The sequence below is a fragment of the Talpa occidentalis genome, unplaced genomic scaffold (genome assembly GCF_014898055.3).
Source record: "Talpa occidentalis isolate TD23 unplaced genomic scaffold, MPIMG_talOcc4v2.1 talOcc4.6, whole genome shotgun sequence".
Classification (NCBI taxonomy): domain Eukaryota; kingdom Metazoa; phylum Chordata; class Mammalia; order Eulipotyphla; family Talpidae; genus Talpa; species Talpa occidentalis.
Window position 1 is genome coordinate 72,134,244 of NW_023604972.1, and position 20,508 is coordinate 72,154,751.

At 40.0% G+C, this 20,508-nt stretch overlaps 1 protein-coding gene across 2 annotated transcripts in view; it reads left to right on the plus strand.

The window, feature by feature from the left end:
* EFNA5 (ephrin A5) overlaps positions 1-18,922 on the plus strand; it is a 285,183-nt gene extending 266,261 nt beyond the window's left edge. The window contains exons 3-5 of one of the 2 annotated variants that reach the window (XM_054688397.1): positions 8,065-8,130; positions 8,525-8,605; positions 14,235-18,921. In XM_054688397.1, coding sequence (XP_054544372.1) covers positions 8,065-8,130; positions 8,525-8,605; positions 14,235-14,356 — 269 coding nt within the window. In that variant the 3' untranslated portion in view covers positions 14,357-18,921. Of the gene's footprint in view, positions 1-8,064; positions 8,131-8,524; positions 8,606-14,234 lie in introns of both variants that reach the window. The other variant, XM_054688398.1, reaches the window with a different exon arrangement.
* Positions 18,923-20,508: the final 1,586 nt, after the last annotated feature.

Consider the following 20,508-nt stretch of genomic DNA (forward strand, 5'->3'; position numbering starts at 1 on the left):
AGATAAAGTACAGTGCTCAGATTGTAAGATTTAGGTTGCCTTAAGTTTTCCTTAGAAATAATTATAAGGACTGATAGCCTTCTTAAAGGGAGTGTTTTAAAACTGTCTTAAGATAAATCTTACCCTCTAGTTTGAAGCAGTAGACAAGTTTGTCACTGAGCTTTCAAAAGCAAGTAAATTTGCCACACTTCAAATGAACGTGCACAAAAGCATGATCCTATCTTATTTGTTTATTCCTAGAAATCAGTGGAAAGAAATTTGTCCTCAGCCATTTATTTGAGGTTGCTAAAAAAAAGTTATAGATCTACTAAGGCTTAGTTGATGGAATTTAAATAATACTTAAGTTACCATTTGCAGTGAGAACTTTGCCTGAGGGAGCAGGGAGATGGGGAGGGGGGAGCAGTGGTGGGATGGGTGGTATTTCCCATTTACTCTTTTGTCTGAGGCTCCACAGCTGGAACTTATTTCATTTTCCTTGCCCTGAACTTTACTCTAATTATTTGCCCCTGTTGCAGTTCCCTGGTGTTGAGACCACATTTTAGTTTGTGGAGTGCAGACATTGTTCTACCCTTATTATATTGTGGGAAACACATCCCTCTCCCTTTCTTAGTTTTTCTAGAAGAAAAATCCCCAGGGCCATGTCAAAGTCCCTAATATTTACATAATATTTTTAATTTCTCCAAAGCTTCCACCTTTACTTAGTAACCTTGCTTCCAGTTTTCACATCTGGGATTTTGACCTTAACCTGCCAATGATTTAAGTCTTAAGAACTTATGGACTTAGAGAGATGAAATGTATGGGCAAATGTAGCCAGCTCCTGTGGTTGCCTTAGAATGGGAGCTGGATAATCCTGGGGCCAAGAGCAGGTTATTAAAACATGTGCCTCTTACGTCTCAAAAGATGGAATGGTGAGATGTAGTCCATCATGACTGGTGATTTTGTTTTCAAAATGAAAATTAAGTGTCGTGATGCTTTAAGAAAAGGACTGATAGCCAGTTGGAAATTGTTGCCGGGATATTCTTTTCTAACAAGAGAACTGACTTTTATTTTAAGACTTTTTCTGAGGGTCTGGTAACCATTTTCTAAGAAAACCATATGGGTTTCGTTAATCTCTACCCTATTCCCACCACTTCTTCTGGCCCCCTCCTTCCAACTGTTTTCACAAAATGGATTTTATTGATTCATTAAATTCTAGAAGACATTTTCAGTAGTTGCATTTGTTTTACTTTTTCAGCATTTATTATGAAGGAAATATTAATGTCACTTGCACTGTTACCTGCCTAATTTGCATGTATGTGTGTTGGATGTTAAGCTGCATGAAAACCTACAGAGGAAACTGGGCTCTGCCAGGAACTAATAGCCTATCTTTTCTTTTGACTTGCACAAATTGAGAAATATTGCCTGTGGCAAACATAATGGAAAACTGCATTTTTAATGTGCGTGTGCACGTACGCACACACACACGTGCATGCACACATACTTCTCTAAAAAAAGTGGAAAGTGGCTGACTATTCTTAAAAATAAAACTTCTCAAAATGTCCAGATTGACATGAGATACAAAGAGAGAGAGATTTTGGCTTTGAGGATTAAACTTTTCTTTTTAGATTTATTTATTCATGGGCCTCCCTGGTGGCACAGCAGTTGAGTGCAGGGCTGCGATGCTGCCCGCAGCCTCTGCAGCTCCGGGCAGGGGTCCCACATGGCACGCAGACCTCTCCTGCTGCGCTTGCTGCTCCCCTCAGCAGTGTATTTCGTCAGTCTGCCTGTTCTGCTTCCCGCTCTGGCTCTGGCTCTGGCTCTGGCTCTGGTGAATTCTCTCACCCTCCTGTGCTTCTGACTGTACCCAGTGCTTGTATAAATAAATAAACAAATCTTTAAAAAAAAAGATTTATTTATTCATGCATACAAGAACTGGGGTACAGGCCAGAGGTGTGGGGGGTGGGGTGAGAGGATTCACCAGAGACAGAGTGGGGAACAGAACAGGCAGACTGGCTGAAATACACTGCTGAGGGGAGCAGCGGGTGAGTCAGGAGAGGTCTGCTGCGCCATGTCGTTAGCTCCCTGGCCAGGGATTGAACTCGTGCTGCAGAGGATGCAGACAGCTTCATAGGTTGCGAATTAACCTCTTGTGCCACCAGGGAGGCCCTGGGGATGAAACTTTAAGGATGAATAATGTCAGGTAGAGATGGGAAAGTGGACTATTGACAGACATATTGGGTCTGAAAATAAGAAAGTAACAACACAAGTCTTATCCCTTTCCTGCTAAACTTCCAGCTCTTTGTGAAAATTTGTTACCTTGATTACTTTTGAATTGCTTGAAATTGCATAATATTTATATTTAATTTGATGGCCTGGGTAAAAGATAATTGACATATTTATAACATAAGGATAAGTTTCAGGTTATTATTACAGTCCTTTTACTTTAGGTGTTTTTTTTTTTATAAAGATATTTATTTATTTATAAAAGAACCGGGGTACAGGCCAGATGCACGGGAGGGTGAGAGAATTCTCCAGAGACAGAGCGGGGAACAGAACAGGCAGACTGACGAAATACACTGCTGAGGGGAGCAGCGGGCAAGACAGGCGAGGTCTGCTCACCATGTGGGTTGCTCCGAGGTGGGCTTGGATAGAACCGGCACTGTAGAGGCTGCGAACAGCTTCACAGTGCTGCGCTCAACCATCTGCGCCACCAGGGAGGCCCCTTACTTCAGGTGTTTTAAAGCTCACCTTTACATTCTGTTTCTTATAGATGAGGAAAGATTTTTTCTCTTAATGATATACTTTGGTTTATATTTTGTATCAAAATTCCTTTAGGTTCACCCAACAATTTGGAGTGAAAGTGAGACTTCATGCTAATTGCAAGGAACAACACAGATTGACTACATTAGCAAGAACAAACTTAATTGGCATGAGAAGGAAAATGGAAAACATTTTTTAAATACTGGAGTGAAAACACAGATATGTCTTGTAGTCTTTCTTGAACAGCAGTTTATGATTACCTCTCTTCAAGGCCTGTTTTGAGTGGACTTGTAACAACAGCTTGAAAAATAAACTAGTGAGAGATCCAGTTGTTTAGAAAAGGGAGCAGGATGGGAAAAAACTGCTGGTGGGAGCAAGGGCATGGCTGTCCATTACAGAGAACATGTTAGTGGTTAGGTCTCAGCTTGGCAATGGAGGCCTTTGAGTGCCTGAATCTGTTTGTATACAGTATTGTATCAGTTGGCCCTTGAGTAAAGAATCACCCCAAAATGTTAAAGCAACATTTATTATTTCACAGTTTTTGTGGGTCATGAATCCAGGGGCAGTTTAGTTGAGTCCTTTGGGTCTGGTTCTATTACAGGGTGAGTCTTCTCAAGGCTCAGCTGAAGATACACTAGCTAGCTCACTCACTTGAAATTTATCTGGTTCCATTCCTTGCCCACTCTTGGCTAGATCTCCCTCGTTCCCCTGCCATGTGGCCCTCTCTGCTGAGAATCTCACAATATGGCATGTTACTTCATAAGTGAGAGAGATAGCAAGAAGAGGTCGAGTCTTTTGCATCAGTCACAGAAGTCATCTCTCATCACTTGTGCTGTCTTCATCTCATAAGAAGCAAATTATTAAGTTCAAACATGGATGAAATGGGAAGGGATTATGCTAAGTGAAATAAATCTAAAGGAGAAAAACAAATACTAGGTGATTTCACTCATATGTGTAATATAGAGGGAAAAAAACAACAATGGAACTCACAAACTTAACCAAAACAAACCCTAGAAATATGACTGCAGAATTAAGGCTGCTAGAGGGGGAGGGAGAGAGCAGGGTGAAAACAAAAGGGGAGGTGGCCCAGTGGCCTAGAGTAAAGGTATGGGTGCTTTGATGTTGGCTGTGGAGTGGTAACCTACAGCTGAGGAGGTGTGAACCTTTTTCCTAAACCATGTATAGTGTTGTAAACCAATGTCACCTCAATAAAGGAAAAAAAAAAAAAAAAAGGGCCTCCCTGGTGGTGCAAGGGGTTAAGATGCAACCTATGAAGCTGTCCGTAGCCACTGCAGCATGAGTTCGATCCCGAGCCAGGGAGCTGCCCACATGGCACAGCAGACCTCTCCTGTCTTGTCCGCTGCTCCCCTCAGCAGTGTATTTCAGTCAACCTGCCTGTTCTGTTCCCCACTCTGTCTGGTGAGTCCTCTCACCCTCCACCCCACACCTCTGGCCTGTACCCCAGTTCCTGTGTGCATAAATAATCTTTAAAAAAAAAAAAGAGAAAAAAACTAGCCCCAGTCCTTGGCAAGGGCAAGGGGATACGCAGAGGCACACATACAAGGAGCCATAGCAGAACTGCCCACCACAGTGTGAGGCCCGTGGCCTCTTCCCGCGTCTTACTGATAAGCCCATGGTTAAATGTAACATGAATATTACATATATTTGTCATGCTAAACACTTCTTTTTGAAGTACCAATTTTAGAGCATTGAATGTGGTCTCCTTTACATATCAGATTGGCTGTTAAGTGCTCAGCTGTGCTCACCTAAGAGTCAGGAAACTGAAGTAACAGGTTTTGGGGAATGGTTGAAGTGAGGGCCCAATCTGAGGTTATGAAACAGCGTGACGATAAGCAGCCCCCTGGCCTCATTAGAGTGATAGTCTGAGCACAGGACAAGAGGGTTGTCAGCTTCTGTTTCATTATGTGTTGTAAGGTTGTGATTGGTATTTTGCAGATCTTTTGGGGGAAGGGACCCATCATAGATTTATAAAGTTGCTATTAAGATCATGAATTGAGAAGTTGTGTTTTTTTAATGGTCTCCTAGCCTTGCCTGACTCCAAGGGTACATTTTGAGCAGGGAAATGAATAAAGGGATATGAGTTTGGATTGTAAGACATGGATTCACTTTCTCATTCTGATTTGGACAGAATGAAAATACATGTCTTTTAAAATAAGTTCCATCTATATATCCTCTTCATCTGTTGCAGATTAATAGCTCTTTTTTTGTTGTTGCTAAAGCTCCAATTTGGGAACTTAGTGATGAACTGTTTTAATTCTTTTATCCCATTACTATTGGTTAGCTTCTGGAGGACCTGCAAAGCCTCTGCTAAAATTCCCTCTGATAAACATGTCTGGGACACCCTGACACTCCATGCCCAAAGCTGTGCCTGCAATCCACACAAACCTCAGTTATCACACATGTCCCTGGAGGTGCCCTAAACTGTGGTTCATATTTATGTCTCCATCTGGAGTAAGCACAGCATAAGAAGCAGGGACAGTCTGTCTTGCACATCTGTGTAACCATAGCACCTAATGGGGAAGCTAGCACATAATAAGAACTTTAAATGTGCTTGGATGGATGAAGCTGCAGGATGTACTACATGTTCGTAATTATTCACTAACAGTTTTGAAATAGTGATTAGAAGCATAAGTTATATATAAATTTTCTTTACATTTGTCATATGTATCCACAGAATCATAGGGATTAACATTATGTACTTTCTGACGATTTTTTTTTTTTGCTCATAATTGATCCTGAAATAAATTTCTTTATATATTTACCTTGAGGAGTATTGTATATTTTGATTCCTATGTTGTGACTAGTGAAGCACTTTTATATTACCTTATATCTTCAAATATTACTAATGGTTAATAATCTGTAAGTAGCACAAAGGTATTTTACATTTGTGAGCCAAGCGGAATAGGGTAAAATAGAAAACATAAATGTTGTACACTTTCACTTTTTAAAATCCTCAATTTAAAATTGAGTCTTGCTGATATATGAAAGTGTTTCTTGTTGGTTTTAATTTTACTTTTTAGTGTGGTAAATAAGGAATACAATTTGTAATGATCTTGCGAGGCCACCCTTACAGGTTAGTGCTGATGCCCTGGCATTTCCTCCCCGAGCTCAGGTAGAAAATTACCGAGTTAACTGATTTAATGAAATCAGTGTCCTGTACTCACATTATATTTTTTGTTCATCATTTTTTCTAAAGATTGGAATGTAATAGTCAAACAGTATCACAAAACATCAGTCTCATGATTATTACAGCTTTTCTGTTGCTACAAAAGCAATGAAGTATTGGGGAAGTATGATGAAGAGAGATTTTTATTTTATATAAATGTATTTTATATTCTTAATTCAAAGAAGAATATAGCTCATCTCTAGCTGAAACTAATTGTTCCTCTTTGAGAGCTAGTAGGGAAAACTCTCTGCTTATCATTTGTTGCAGTTTAGTTATTCCAGTGCTTTGCCTGTCCTGGATTTATATGATTGATCTCCTACATATAGATCTAAAAGACCTGAACTAACTTCAAGAAGTTCCCACTAAAACAATTAAATATTTGATCCTGCCTTGAGCCATTTATATCTTGCAGTATCACCAGTAAAATCACTTATTGCATGTAGCATTTCAAGTCCATGAGGCTTATAGTAAGTTCATCTTAGCTCAGAAATCCATAGATCAGCAGTGTAAATATCCACGTGTCACTTCTCACACCAGCTTTCATGAATAAGACATAAACTCTCAAGAAACCATGGTTTTTCTAATGAATTGGAGTCACCTATGTCTGTTGCATTTGTGATGTGCACATTTATAGTGGGGTCCACAGGAAGGACACCATTTCCTGGATAAAGCCACAGAGGGCAAATATTGTGCCCTAAATAACACACTAGTTACTGTAAATGTCAGTAGAGGGAGTTTTTTCAACTTTGATTTAATGAAAGCCTACAGCAGAGCCAGCTGTTAGCACTTCTTAACTGCTTGTCAGAATGAAGAGGGGAGATGAGGAGGGTAGAAAACATCTTTTCTGTAGACTTTTGTCTTAAAATTAAGTTTTCAACAGGTACTGAATAGTGACACTAGAGTTCCTTTACAGCTTGATGTCCTTTAGATGGTGAATTTGTAAGTTCTCCTCAAGGACATCAATCTGTAGTTCCATGGGGGATTCATACAAAATCACTTTGGTGTTTGCATCTTGAATCCTTTCACCTGCAAAATAAGCATTTTAGTTTTCTGGACCCCCCCCCCTCCATGAGGGGAAAAAAAAAGATAAAGCAGAGGGAAGGCATGCAAACATGAGTACTTACTTTGTCATTGAGGGCACAACCGAACTAATTGGAAGCCATGTGCATATTGATTGATGTCATCTGCTTTTTCTGAACAAAGAAACCACTTGAAGCAAACACATAGGGAGGAAAGTATGTGGCACTCAGTTCTCTAATTTTTGTCATTTCTCGCATGCATGAGTAAACATGTGATTTTTAAGGGTCTTACCCCCCTTGGAAATCTCTTTGACATTATGCTGTAAGGACTGAGGGGAGATACTCTTTCAAACACAGGGAAAGTTTATAGTCTCATTATCTTGAAGAGGAGAAGAAAGTTTCTTCCTAAATGATTTATAACTTGAAACATGTTGTCATGTTTTTGGTAGACCCACTTTATTAATTCCATCCTTCTCTGTGGCAAATTTTTTTAAATAAATGTGCCATGGCAACAAAGTACTTTCTCAATAGCATATTGTACTTATAATAGCATGGTGGAGGGTGCTGGCCCCGTTTAGTCATATCGAACTCGGAGCCAAGCTCTTAGGAAAGCCTTTAATTGAATTACCTGCGAAGCGTTGATGGACGGGATCTCGGGACAGACAAAGCTTTGCTTTCCCCATCAGAAACAGGTCATGAGTAGTCGGCTCCATAACTTTGTCACTGCTTTTGCAGCACTTTCACCTTGGTCTCTGGTGGGCTCTTTCCCCACAGGAGACCAGGAGCAGCTCTGTGAAAGCAGGGGAGCTCAAGCATTCTCCACGTATTTTCAAGAAAATTGTTAACAGATCGTGTTAAGTATTTTGCTGTCGATTACCAACATTCTCACATCATTCTGTTATTGTATTGAAAAGAGAAATTGATAGGGATAGGAAACTGGCTGTTTCGACAGCAGCTTGTCCCCATCTGAAAGGTACTGTTTGTGTTAACTTCTGGGAAGATTCAGGTATATTGCCATGTTCAGGAAAGAGTTTTTTGTAGAGCTTGCCTTTGAAAACGAAGAGTAATCAGTTCTTGTTCTTTCCTTTCTCTTGTTCTCTGTTTTTGTCTCATTCACAGCCTCTGCCATCCCAGATAATGGAAGAAGGTCCTGTCTAAAGCTCAAAGTCTTTGTAAGACCAACAAGTAAGTTCACAGAATGAGCATCAGAGGGTGGCTTCACCGCGCATGCTTTATTGTGTGGTCTGGTTCACAGCGGTAAAACTTTTATTTTACTGTTAAATCCTGTGTGGTATCTGTTTTGTATATCAACATCCATGTTTTAGTTTTCATCATATTTTTTCTCATCATTCATGATGCTTTTATTTGAAGTACACAGCAGTTGCTAACTTGTTGTTTCTTAGACTGTTGTATGTGCATAGCCAATGGGAACAATATTGGCATTGGATATATGCCATTGATTATAAAATAATCTCTAGAGAAATAAAAGGAAAAATAGAGAGAACGAAAAAAGAAAGAAATGGGAGTTAAAGGGTGTCTTCACTAACATATTTGGCTGTTATCTCTATTTTTGTTATAGATAGCTGTATGAAAACTATAGGTGTTCATGATCGTGTTTTCGATGTTAACGACAAAGTAGAAAATTCATTAGAACCAGCAGGTTAGTATGCTTAGAGAATCTCTTTTAACAAATGCATCTCTCTCTGGTGCTTCAGTACTTTTTTTCCTTTCTTCCTTTCTGCATGGTGCATGGTGTAGTTGCTCTGCTTTTTGCTCATTGCTAGCAGCGCTAATATTACTTCTATCTCATTTTTCCAGTTTCTCTGTTTAATGCATGTTGGATAAAATATGACTTTTCTTTTTGGACATGGGTGTGATATAATGCAATATCCTAATGTAGAAGCCCCATCAGAATGCTAAAACCTCACTACCTTTTACCATATCCTCAGAGCATGCTGGTGAGTCACTGTGAATATTCATGGATCTGTTGCCATAGAAGACAGAGAAAAACTCTGTTGTAAATGCTTACAAAATTTCAAGTCCAAATCTATGGATAAATTAAGACTATTGCACAAAATAACAACTAATTCAACATATTTTTCTCCAGAAATTCACATGCATCATTAAACTGATATAAAGAACTTCATTTAATCTGAAATATTATTTGTGCTGTTATTGTCGGTAGACATTGGTCTGGAGAAGTATAATCATGTTGCCTCCTAATGCCACAAATTCACACACCTGCTGCTTCCACACAGCTATTGTTGGTCTGTTGAGCAAAATGCAATCCTTGATGACTAAGGCAAAATAAGTATTAAGGATATATTTTATCTGCTACTATCTTCTATTCACTGTAAAGAAACCCAAAACCCACAAAATGTCTTATTGGAACATTTACACTACAGTAAGATATTCATTTAATTACAAATTCAGTCTGGCTATTTAATGCAAGTAGGTGATTGGGAGGGGGAAGTCCTCTGTCATAGTTGGGGGATGGGGGGATCATCCCTCCATACCCCTGATACCTTCATAAGGTGTCTCTTCCCCATCCCATCCCCCGACCCCCACCACTCGTTTAAGGTCTTTACTGGTTTCCTTTTCCATCTTCCCTGACCGTCTTAAAATCTAAGGAAAATAAAATTATTTCCTCATCACAGAAAGATGTGAGAATTTTATATATATTTGCATTAGGACTTCTAGGTCCTAGAAATGGAAGGGTCTAAGATCCACTTTATCTTTTGAGTCTTGTTACGGAGACAACACAGTCCATGAACCTTAGGGAAACTTGGCAGAGGACATCTGGTGCCCCAGGACATACAGTGACTTTCACATTGTAACTAAGGGAAGAGTTAGGTTCCCCCAGCATTCTTGTTTTCTAAGGCAGACATCTTACCCAAAGTACAAATGAGAGGTATGTTGGACAGTAAGCTCTCAAAAGCCTTCTAAAATTAAAGATCCATTAGCCACTTTAGAAAGTTAGAAGGAACGAGTGCTGATGTGGACACATTGTAATTGTGTCCTGGAAATCTGGAAGTATCACTGTGGCGTTTCAAGACACCAGAGGCCTCACAAGCTTGAGTATTTGAAAAATCCCAGTTAGATAGGATTTCTAAAAGGATCACAGAGTCTACACTCTTCCTTGCATGCCTGAGAATTGCCCAGGTCATAGCTAGAGTCAGATCTGGATTTAAAATTCAGATTTCTGGACACCCATTCCAAGGTTAGTAGGACTCTCTTATCGTGAGCAGATGCAGAGATGTTCATGAAGAGAACTTCACCATCTTGGCTTCTTGACTTTAATTTTAGACTCATGTGTAGAATGACTGGCAGAAGAGCAAGGTGTGTTGAAAACATAAATTACCACGTGCTATAATTTTTCAGTGCACATTGCAGCATCTAGGTCTATCTTTCTAATAATCTTTTCCCCAGGTAAATTCCACTGCCTATAAAGTTAGCAAGAAGCTCTTTAGAAACATGACAGGTTGCGTGTTTTTCTCTGGTAATGTAGAGACACACTGAGGATGATTCTATGAATTCAACTAGTAAGATGCAAGATGTTAAGATGCTTTCCTATGTGAGCATATATCACCGGCTTTTAGGAAACGGGCTCATTTAGGAAACAGGCTCAAATTCCATGATGGCCCCAAATCTATGCACATGTGACTGAGAGAATTTTGTAGAAGTGCCCAGAGTGTGTCTGTGTGTTGGGGAGTGAGTGTCAGGGTGCACATGCAGGATAAACTCCTTGAGTTAGTCGTTACTGTATTTCAGTGCTTTCTGGTGGGAATAGTCACTAAAGAAGTAAAACATGGTTGAGCTACCATCCCTGGCAGTATGAATATAAAAAGAAACTTGAGTACTTCACCTTATTCCTCAGAAAATTCAGTCAGACTTGCAGCTCTGCACCACTGCATCATAGGGTTGAGTGAATGAATATTCACCTTTATCCAGGTCTGGGTACAAACACAGACTTTATGAATCCGGCAAACCTGAAAGGATTCCACTGCATGTTCTCGGCGATGTATACTAATTCACCTGTCTTTGGAATGTATTTGTCTTTTTTATTTGCTTGCACACTCTGCCTGCCAGTTTCCTATCATCAGGGATACAGGATGATCTCAGGGCAGACATATGCCACATAATATGCTCCAAAATACCGCTAGTGTTCTTTCAGTTAACCATTGAAGCCCCCATGTTGTGGAATCCTGTAGCCAGGAGGCAAGATTTGATTTGGCTTCTGAAGAGGAACATTTTCTCCTTCCAAGCCACAGTAACTGTTAGGTGTTAGAAATTCTCTCAAGTTTCAATGTAATTTCCATTGGGATAGATTTTGCTTATAAATTCCTCCTTAGGATCCTGAAATTGCTCAGATTTACCCAAATGACAGCCAGTTTTTCACTTGCTTCTCGAAGACCATAGAATCTCTTGACACTGAGGCCCTGTTTTAATCAAAGGCTGCTTTGTAGATTCCTGAGCCAGGAGCAGCATGTTGCAGGGAGCAAAGAACTTGATGCCCTAATGGGACAGATATCCCCCTTTGAGGACAAGATGGTACTTACTGGTTTCACAGAAAAGACAAATTCCAGAGATCATGGGTGATTAGAGGACTGAAAGGCACATTTAGCCTCATACTTCATGTAAGTGAAAAACAAAAGCTTTCCTCTCGGTGTCCTGCAGGGTCATTCACTCTGCTGCTGAGTGGGCCTGGAGCAGTGGACAGCCCTTGCTGAGCACCCTGAGGGGCAGGGCAGGGCACTCACACTGAGTACCTTAAGTCTTTTTAGCTGTACACTTCCCAGCCTTACAGGGGACAGATTGGGTAATATGGTAGTAAAAATAAGATGGAAAAGAACCCAATAACTGTTGTAATTTCAGGTGTAAAAACATAAGTGGTATTTCAAAATGAACTCTGGAATCCTCAGAGTTTATGGTTCTTTCACAATTAAGCCTGAAGTGCTCTATTGTTCTGATTGACAACCTATCGGTGCTCTTAAAAAAGTAATTTGGATTTTAATTCCAGGGCTATTAAGGGCATTTACTTCTACCTCCTGTTATCTATAGATTCAATGCATTTGCAAGGCTGAAAAGAAAGGGGTCAAAAAAGTGTCCACAGGTATTTGGCTACACTCTGTAGGACTTTTATTTTCCTGTATATCCATTTAATTTCCCAATTTTGCTTCTTAACCTTTTCTAGTCTCCTAAGCTAATAGCCACTCACTCCATGCAGGTTTGCTAAGGTCCAGGAGAGGGGAACAAATTTGACACAGGGATACAGCAGCTTTTACATGAGGACAGGCTAAAATCATGAGAGCTGGAGGGAAATGGCCTCAATGCTTATAAGATATAGTTCACATTGGGAATGAATGTGAACAGAAAGAGCCCCCATGACTATATCTGTGGCAGGGCCCAGTCGGTGAGCCTGAAAGTTGTCATTTTAGGATAAGTTCAGCGTTCCCCCACTATCTAAAAATAGGATTTCCTATTTAATTATTATCCAAAATAGAATTTTGGATTATTAAAATAGTATTGATTATTATCCAAATAATATTTAATTTTCCAAATAATATGTAATTCCATTAAAATAGAATTGAGGGCCTCCCCTGGTGGTGCAGCAGTTGAGCGCTGGGCTGCGAGGCTCCCTGCAGCCTCTGCAGTGCTGGTTCAATCCCCAGCCTCCGGCGAGGGTCCCACATGGCGTGACAGACCTCTCCTGCCGCACCCACTGCTCTCCTCAGCAGTGTGTTTTGTCAGTCTGCCTGTTCTGTTCCCCACTCTTACTCTGGTGAATTCTCTCACCCTCCTGTGCTTCTGACTGTACCCAGTGCTTGTATAAATAAATAAATAAATCTTTAAAAAATAAATAAAATAGAATTATTATCCAAAAATAGAATTTCCTATTATGATTTGGTAAGTTATTTTGCGAGTCTGGGAATGCTGAAAAAAATGTCCATTTAAATTAATGATAAATAGCATTCCCCGACCCCCAAAATAACCTACCAAATCAAGCCAAATATTTTATACTTTCAGATAGCAGGGGAGTCCTGAGTGGGTAACATGTGACTCTATCCCAGTGAAGAAAAAGTATCATTATTGTGACATGTGTGGTGTGAAAATATGAGTTTAAAATAACAGTAAATCTATTAAGGGGTTCAAGATGGGGCATCCACTTGTGACCATTCCCTATGGTTGACCACTGAGGGAACCAGGATGACAACTGCTGAGCTCCACAGGAATTTCCTTAATGCTGAAATAAAATCTGCACAGAACCCCACTGTGTGCCCTCAAGAACATATAATTCAGAAATCATCTAGCCTAAAAACAAAGGTTAGGCCAGGTTGAAGGAAGAAGACAGAAGACATGAGTGTAGTTTGCCTCATAGGCAAGCCTCTGATCTATCTTTCAGTACTAATTGCTGCAAAGCTCCTGTTTTGAAGTTAAGCCTGTTAATCAAGCAGATCAGCAAGGCTATCCAAAGTCAGAGGCAACCTCGTAGAACACTTTATAGCTAAATAAGAGAGGCTTAACTCACTTAATCCATTTTATTTAGAGGAAAATTTGCATCCAGGCTGATAATTTATGTGCCAAGCTTTGGCACAATAAAAATAAAAATAGTCAAGTTCAAGTAATTTAATCCTGGAGATACAGGGTTTGAAATGGAAATAGCACCATAATTGATTTCTAATTGTAGGCAAACCAGTGAGCACCGGTTTATTGGGCATCATGTATAGTTTATTTAAAATACTATTATTTGGGCGTTTAATTTTTCATATTTGAAAATTCATCTAGCCATCCAACAGCCAGGCATTCAACACAACTCCTATGAAATGCCTAAAAAAAAGAGGTAAATGGGCAGACAATTCTGGTTAACCTCTAATAAGCCAACGTAACTGCCTCACCCTACCCTTCCTTAGCATGTTATTTACCCAAAGCACGTTGTTCGCTTCTCCAGTGACTTCTTGGCTTTAAATTTTATATTCCAGTATCTCAAGTTTAAGCAAGGTGTGGCTGGTAGCAAACCAAAGTAGCTCACATGCCAAAAGTTGGATGCAGAGTACCCCCCCTCATTTTTTAAGGAAAGCATTAATGTTGCTGAGAAAGTCCAATTTTCTCTGCCTCTCCTTTGTTTGCTGTAAATAATGAGTGATTATGCAGACATGAAAGTCAATGATGGCACAAGGTTCATTACCCTACTTTGCAGAGGGTGGCGAGGTCTGTTAACAGCAGGCTGCTGCAAGAGAGTTATTAAGGATGTGAAATCTCATTGGAATGTGTGCTTTCTATTTGAACAGATGACACCGTACATGAGTCAGCCGAGCCATCCCGCGGCGAGAACGCGGCACAAACACCAAGGCTACCCAGCCGCCTTTTGGCAATCCTACTGTTCCTCCTGGCGATGCTTTTGACATTATAGCACATTCTCCTCCCGTCACCTGTCACAGAAAACATCAGGGTCTTGGAACACCAGAGATCCACCTAACTGCTCATCCTAAGAAGGGACTTGTTATTGGTTTTTTGGCAGATGTCAGATTTTTGTTTTCTTTCTTTCAGCCTGAATTCTAAGCAACAACTGGGGGCCGGGGGGCTAAAGTAGTTGCTGCCTCCCTCACCCCACCCCACCCCAAGCCCTTGCCCTTGACTTCTCTCACCCCTTCCAAATTAAATGGACTCCAGATGAAAATGCCAAATTGTCCTAGTGACACTAGTGGTTGTCAGCTCCTGTGCTTTCTCCTCTAAGAGCTCACCTCGTTTGCGCACTGTGTCAGCAGTATGTGGACAAGGAAGAATAGTGGCAGATGCAGCCAGTGATGGCGAGGCCCGGGAGGGTTTCGCTCTCCATACAATATTTATGCCTGCTCATTCAGGACTGTAAGATGATCGCGCAGGGCATCATGTCACCATGTCAAGTCCAGAGGGGAGGTATTAAGAATAGATATAATATTACACCATTTCCTCTAGGAGTGTATAAGTGAACAGGCTTCTAAAAGGTTGAGACACTTTTTTCTTTAATATGACTGTCTTAAACCATTCTTGACAGCAAAACTTGTACTCTGTAAAAGAAGCCCTTTTGTGAGGAGGCAGGCTGGGTGTTGGAATGCTAGCACAGAGTAAGTGTGAACACAGAGAAAACTGGGTTTGGTGGGGGTGTGTTTGCGTGAGTGCCTCTAATTTTTTTGGTGACTGGGCAGTGCACACCAGATTGTTTTTTTTTTTTTTCCTTTGAATATAGATCACCATGGTGCTACAACTTTTCTTTTTTTTTTTAAAGAAGCTCAAAGAGGCATTTTTATGAATAAAGTGACCTTCCCCAAGGCTGACAAGCCAGGGTTGATGAGTGCATAATGGAATAGCTTTGGATACTTCTCTGGGGACAGTATGTACCAAGGAAAGGATGTCAGTGGCCAGAGGAGATGTAATTTGGCTTTGCTGGAGCACCAGTGTGCTGTGGCCTTTCCCCAACTCCCACCCCAGAACCCACGTTTTTCTCCACACTCCACGCCTCTGGGGGCTCAGACACAAACCCCGTCACCAGGAGAGTCAGTCAACACTACTTGGGAGGGCTTAAGGGAAATTTGGAATAAAAATTCCAAAGTTTGGAATAAAATATTCAAGTGTTGATTTTATATTCTTTCCCTTTCTGACACAGCCTGAAGCGTAGGGGGAACATGTGTTTATCTGTGGGAGATAAACAAGATGGAGTCCCAAAGACTTTAACAAAATATTTTTTTAAAAATCCACTAGAATAGAAAATACATTATTTAGATATACTTTATGCTGAGAGTGAGTATATATGCTTGTCCTATTTAAACTTGTGAGAAAAAGTGGTATCCCTTGATACATTTAGAAGTATGGGGGCTATCTTGTTTCATTGTAGGGGTGGGGCGGAAGGAGACAAAGGATGTCCCTGTTTAAGGAAACTTGGCATGGTCCACCAGGAATGCTTCCAGTTGGTGACCAGGAAGTGCACGCTTGGGGTTTCCTACTCGTGAGGCTGTCAGGAACTTTGACCACCAAAGCCTAGACAGGGAAAAGTGTCAGACCAATGAAAAAAACATCTAGTTTTTGGATTTTTTTTTCCTACTGCACAGTATGTCAACAGAAAATCACGCCTTTCGAACCAAACCAAAAATAAAAAAAAAAATGTGATGCTCTAAGATGTGAAAATTTGGAAGCATTCCAGCAAAATGAGGATTTTTTATATATTTTTAAAAATGTATATGTAAAAAAAGGGATGGGTCATATTATGGACAGACTTTATGAATGGGAATTTGCTAAGCATTATGAATAGTTCTGAATTGGAAAAATATGAGACTGAAAGGCAGCTGTAAAGGCTCTGCACCCTGGAGAGTTGTACACATGTTGAAATGTAATCTGGGCTTACCTGATGCATTTGGAGTGGATGTTACTGCTGGGTCTGTTCTCACTTGGAACCACGTGAGTGGGGTTGCCAGCCTCAAAGACACAATCAATCCTATTTCCCCACATCAGGAACTTCTCTGGCGTGGAGAGTCTTATCACAGAAGGCAGCCACCATTTCACTGAAACAAAAGTTCACAGCATTGGATTCTTTTTGCCTTTATTTATATGCTCGGTACTCTCAGTAATATCCAGTAATACTTCTTTTTTATTAATAGTTACAGGCTTGTTGATCCAGTGGGATTTGGGTAGAGGCAGGTATACTTTCTAAAATGGATCAATAGTCAGAACCAAAATAATACTGCATGTTGTATAACCACAAGGAAATCAAATGATCCTGTAATGATTCCAGTTAGTCATAACTACATTAGCAGTGCTAATTTCATTTTAGAAATGGTGACTTCTGTGGTTTTTCTAGCACTTGTCTCTAACAAATGATGGAATAATTACTCATGGCCTTCTCTGCCAATGTCTTTCATTTTTCACAGTGAAATTAGACCCCTTTACTTCACCGTTGTGCCACTACAAATTAAGTAAAAAGAAAAAAATTAGCAAGACTATCCCCACCAGTAGACAGTGTGCTTCTCCACCTGTGACATAATTGTAGGTAACACTTGCCACGGAATTTTCAAAAGAAGATGATTGGTATCAGACAGTTTTCATTTTGTCCAAAAGTGCTGGTGGCCTTTTGTGGTATTGTTACAACCCTCTGGGGGCTTAGGAGGATATCGATGCAACTTCGTAGCAGCTTTTACTTTTCAAAAACAATCAAAAGTCTGAAGGGCAGCCCGCAGCTGACTCTCAGCCCCAGTTAGTCAAACCCCAGCGACCTTTGCCCCTGGTTGCCAAGGGCTTTGCAACATGAAGCAGGGAAATAGGGATCTGTCTGTTTAGTGGATACCGTGTATCCTTTACTAGACCAGGTAACAGTCGTGTTAGCTTAGACTATTGTTTTGTACTGTACTTTCTTGGGTGGCAGAGGAAAGAAAAGTAAAACATTAAAAAAAAAAAAAACTGCGTTCTTTAAATTCTGTATTATTAGCGACCTCTGTTGTATATAGTGTTTGATAATAAAGTATTAATTTGATTCTTATGTCTTTTGTAAGTGAGAACAATAGTCTTTCAGGATACAAAACATGCATTGAGGCTTTGAAACATCCAATGTATACGTGGCTGAGAAGTGTCACAAACGGCCGAGACACTGCTCCATACAGGACTCGCGCGTGGTCATCGCCCTCCCAACCTTCACTGCACCATCTCGGGACCTGGGACAACATGGCTTTTTTAGATCACTATTTTGTCCTTACTGTTTTAAGGTCTGATGTTGGAGCCCTGTGGTGCCCCCCTCACCCACCCCCACCCCCAGCAAGTTGGTTTGCAAAAGGTTTAGGGAATTTACTAACGGTTCTGTACTTTGGTTTAGTTCTTAATTCGCGGTGGTTTTCATGAACTGTTTCATTTTTCCCCAGGAAGAGACTTGCCAGTATCACATGCAGCCCACATAGGGGAAAGGTTGCAAATCAGTCTGTCTAGGAAGGTGAAATTGGGGCTGTTTCCCATTCTGTGTCATTGTAAAAGGAAGAATCACCCCAGGACCTGTGGATTTTCAGGCACTGCTCTCTGGTACCTTAGCAACTGCAGCAGCCATTTTTATTAGTTTCCCCACTATTAGGAAAACAGTTGAAACTCCTCCCCTTCATTCATTGCTCCCAGAGCTGTGGTCACTAATTTTTCTTTTGAAAACCACCTCCACCGACACCCCTGTTTGCCTACACCCCCTTTTATTTCTTATGTTTATTTTTTTTTTGTCTCTCGCCTTCCTCCCACGTTTTCTTTTCCCTCAAAACCATGAATGGGCAGGTCTGTCTCTGGTTTGGCATCACTGAGTTTTTCCCATGCATTTGCCCCAGAGCTGCTCGGATGTGAGACAAATCTCCCTACAATGGGCTTGCTCCCATTGTCTGTACAGTCTAATAGATGCTGGCATGTTGGAGGTTACCCATGAGTCAAAATCCGCTTTCCATGCTTACCCTTGACACCCCATTGAAGCCACTCATTGTGTGTGCGTCTGGGTGTGAAGTCCAGCTCCGTGTGGTCCTGTGCTTGTACTGCCCTGCTTTGCAGTTCCTTTGCACTTACTCATCAAGTGCTGTTTTGAAATGCTGACATTATATAAACGTAAAAAAAAAAATGTAAAAAAAAAAAACCCACACACAAACCAACCCATACAATCTGTATTTGTATATACACGTGTCCATACAAGTATACCTAAATAAAAATTAAAGATTTTCATCATTTTAATTGGAGCCCTCCTTCTACTTCTTTGTTCCTTGAATGACGCCTTTATTTCAGGGGCTACTTGTACTATGCTGATTTCTCAAATCTTTGTGGACAGGAAAGATAATACAACATGTATTAGAGAAGGTCTGAGAAGCTCAAAGAATGCAGGGTTAAAAAGCATGTAGGCACATTCCAGTTATTCTGATGAGGAAAATAGTGAGATTTCATCTTTGTCTCTGTATTTCAGCCTTAAAATAGGCACTATAAGCCCTGCATCCTAAAATGACCGTGAAATACGAGTCAAATGCAAATTATATTCTTTCACTTTGCACATATTTTTTTCACCACATCAAGAAATAAAGATAAACTAAGCATTTTTTTCAGCAAATATACTTAAGAAAGAAATAATGACAGGAACAATAATAATTACTTCCATATAACCCAAAACCTCAATTCTCCCTATTATGGAAGAATGAACTTCTCACTGTGTGACCTTGGGCAAGTCACACAAAATCTTTGGTACTCAGTTTCCATATCAGTAAATAACAGGGTTGTATAAGTGATTTGATTGTCTGACTGGTCCCTTGCTGGGCACTGCAGAGCCCATCTTGCATTTGAATAATGTACATGAATTTTTGCCTTTGATGATGATATGGCTATAAGCAGAATTTAAGATTCCATCTGTAGAGGGAAAAATCAAATATCGGACACAACAGACACCTAATGCATTTCAAGACTTGGCTTTAATTATACCATGTTTACATTAAACTCACTGAAAGCTTTTATTATACTTAATTATTTGACAGGGCATGAAACACTAATTATAACTTACTGTAACCTTTTTTGCTAATGAAGAATGACAGCTTTATAGAATGAGGAACAACTCATATATTTTTTAAATGATATACTGGACTGCCTATGTGGGATTTTTCAAATCAGAACAGCATTACGTTGTCATTATCATCCTCACCATCATCATCAAAAACATCTGAGTGATCATGACATTGTGCTCGGTGCTGTGCAGAATTAAAATTAATGTTTACAATCTGTACTTTGAAAGTTTACAATTAAAGGCAGACATTATGTGTAAGCATAACATAGTAACTCTAGAGTGAAGGAAATATAAAATTCAAGTGGTAGGCATAAATAAGAGGGAAGAATTTTTAAAACGTGGGAAAAAACATTCAGAATGTTAAGATCAGGAAGCTTCGAGTTAAGGAAATCACCTTTACAAATAGTCAACACGGCTTTCGGAAATTTTTAAAAAGAAAATAGTTAAAAAACTGTTACAGACATTAAAAGGATAGTAAGACACAAGGAGTAAATTTTCGTAGTAGCTACAAAGGTGACTGGAAATGGAAAAATCCCAGACAACATCTGAGTGTCACTGAAGCAAATTATGAGGATATCGGTCCAGAGAAATCATTATGCCCTAAGGAAGTAGGGGAAGTGATGAAAAGATGACAATTTCAGATTTCACTTTAAAGAGTAATCAGATAGCTGCTCCTGAAGCTGAGACTGTATCTACACTGAACTGTGAGCTCTCCAGGCCCTCAGCCAAGGTGAAGGCTACATAACACTCAGACCAGAGGAAAAGATAAAGTATAAAAAGTGCAAAACGGGGGAGTAAACATTTGAAAGTGACCAAGTCCTAGTTCCCAAAAGGAAAGCAGGTCAGGCCTAAGCTGCCACTATGAGCAGTGTTACACGAACACTGAATTCGTAACAAAACATTTTAAATGCTCGAGCCATCAAAGGGGTTATATAAAAATAATCATAAAGGGAATTTTGGTGAATAAATCACAGGTATGCTTTTGAATATTTTACTCCTATAATAATGACAACATCTTTTATCTATTATAGGAATAT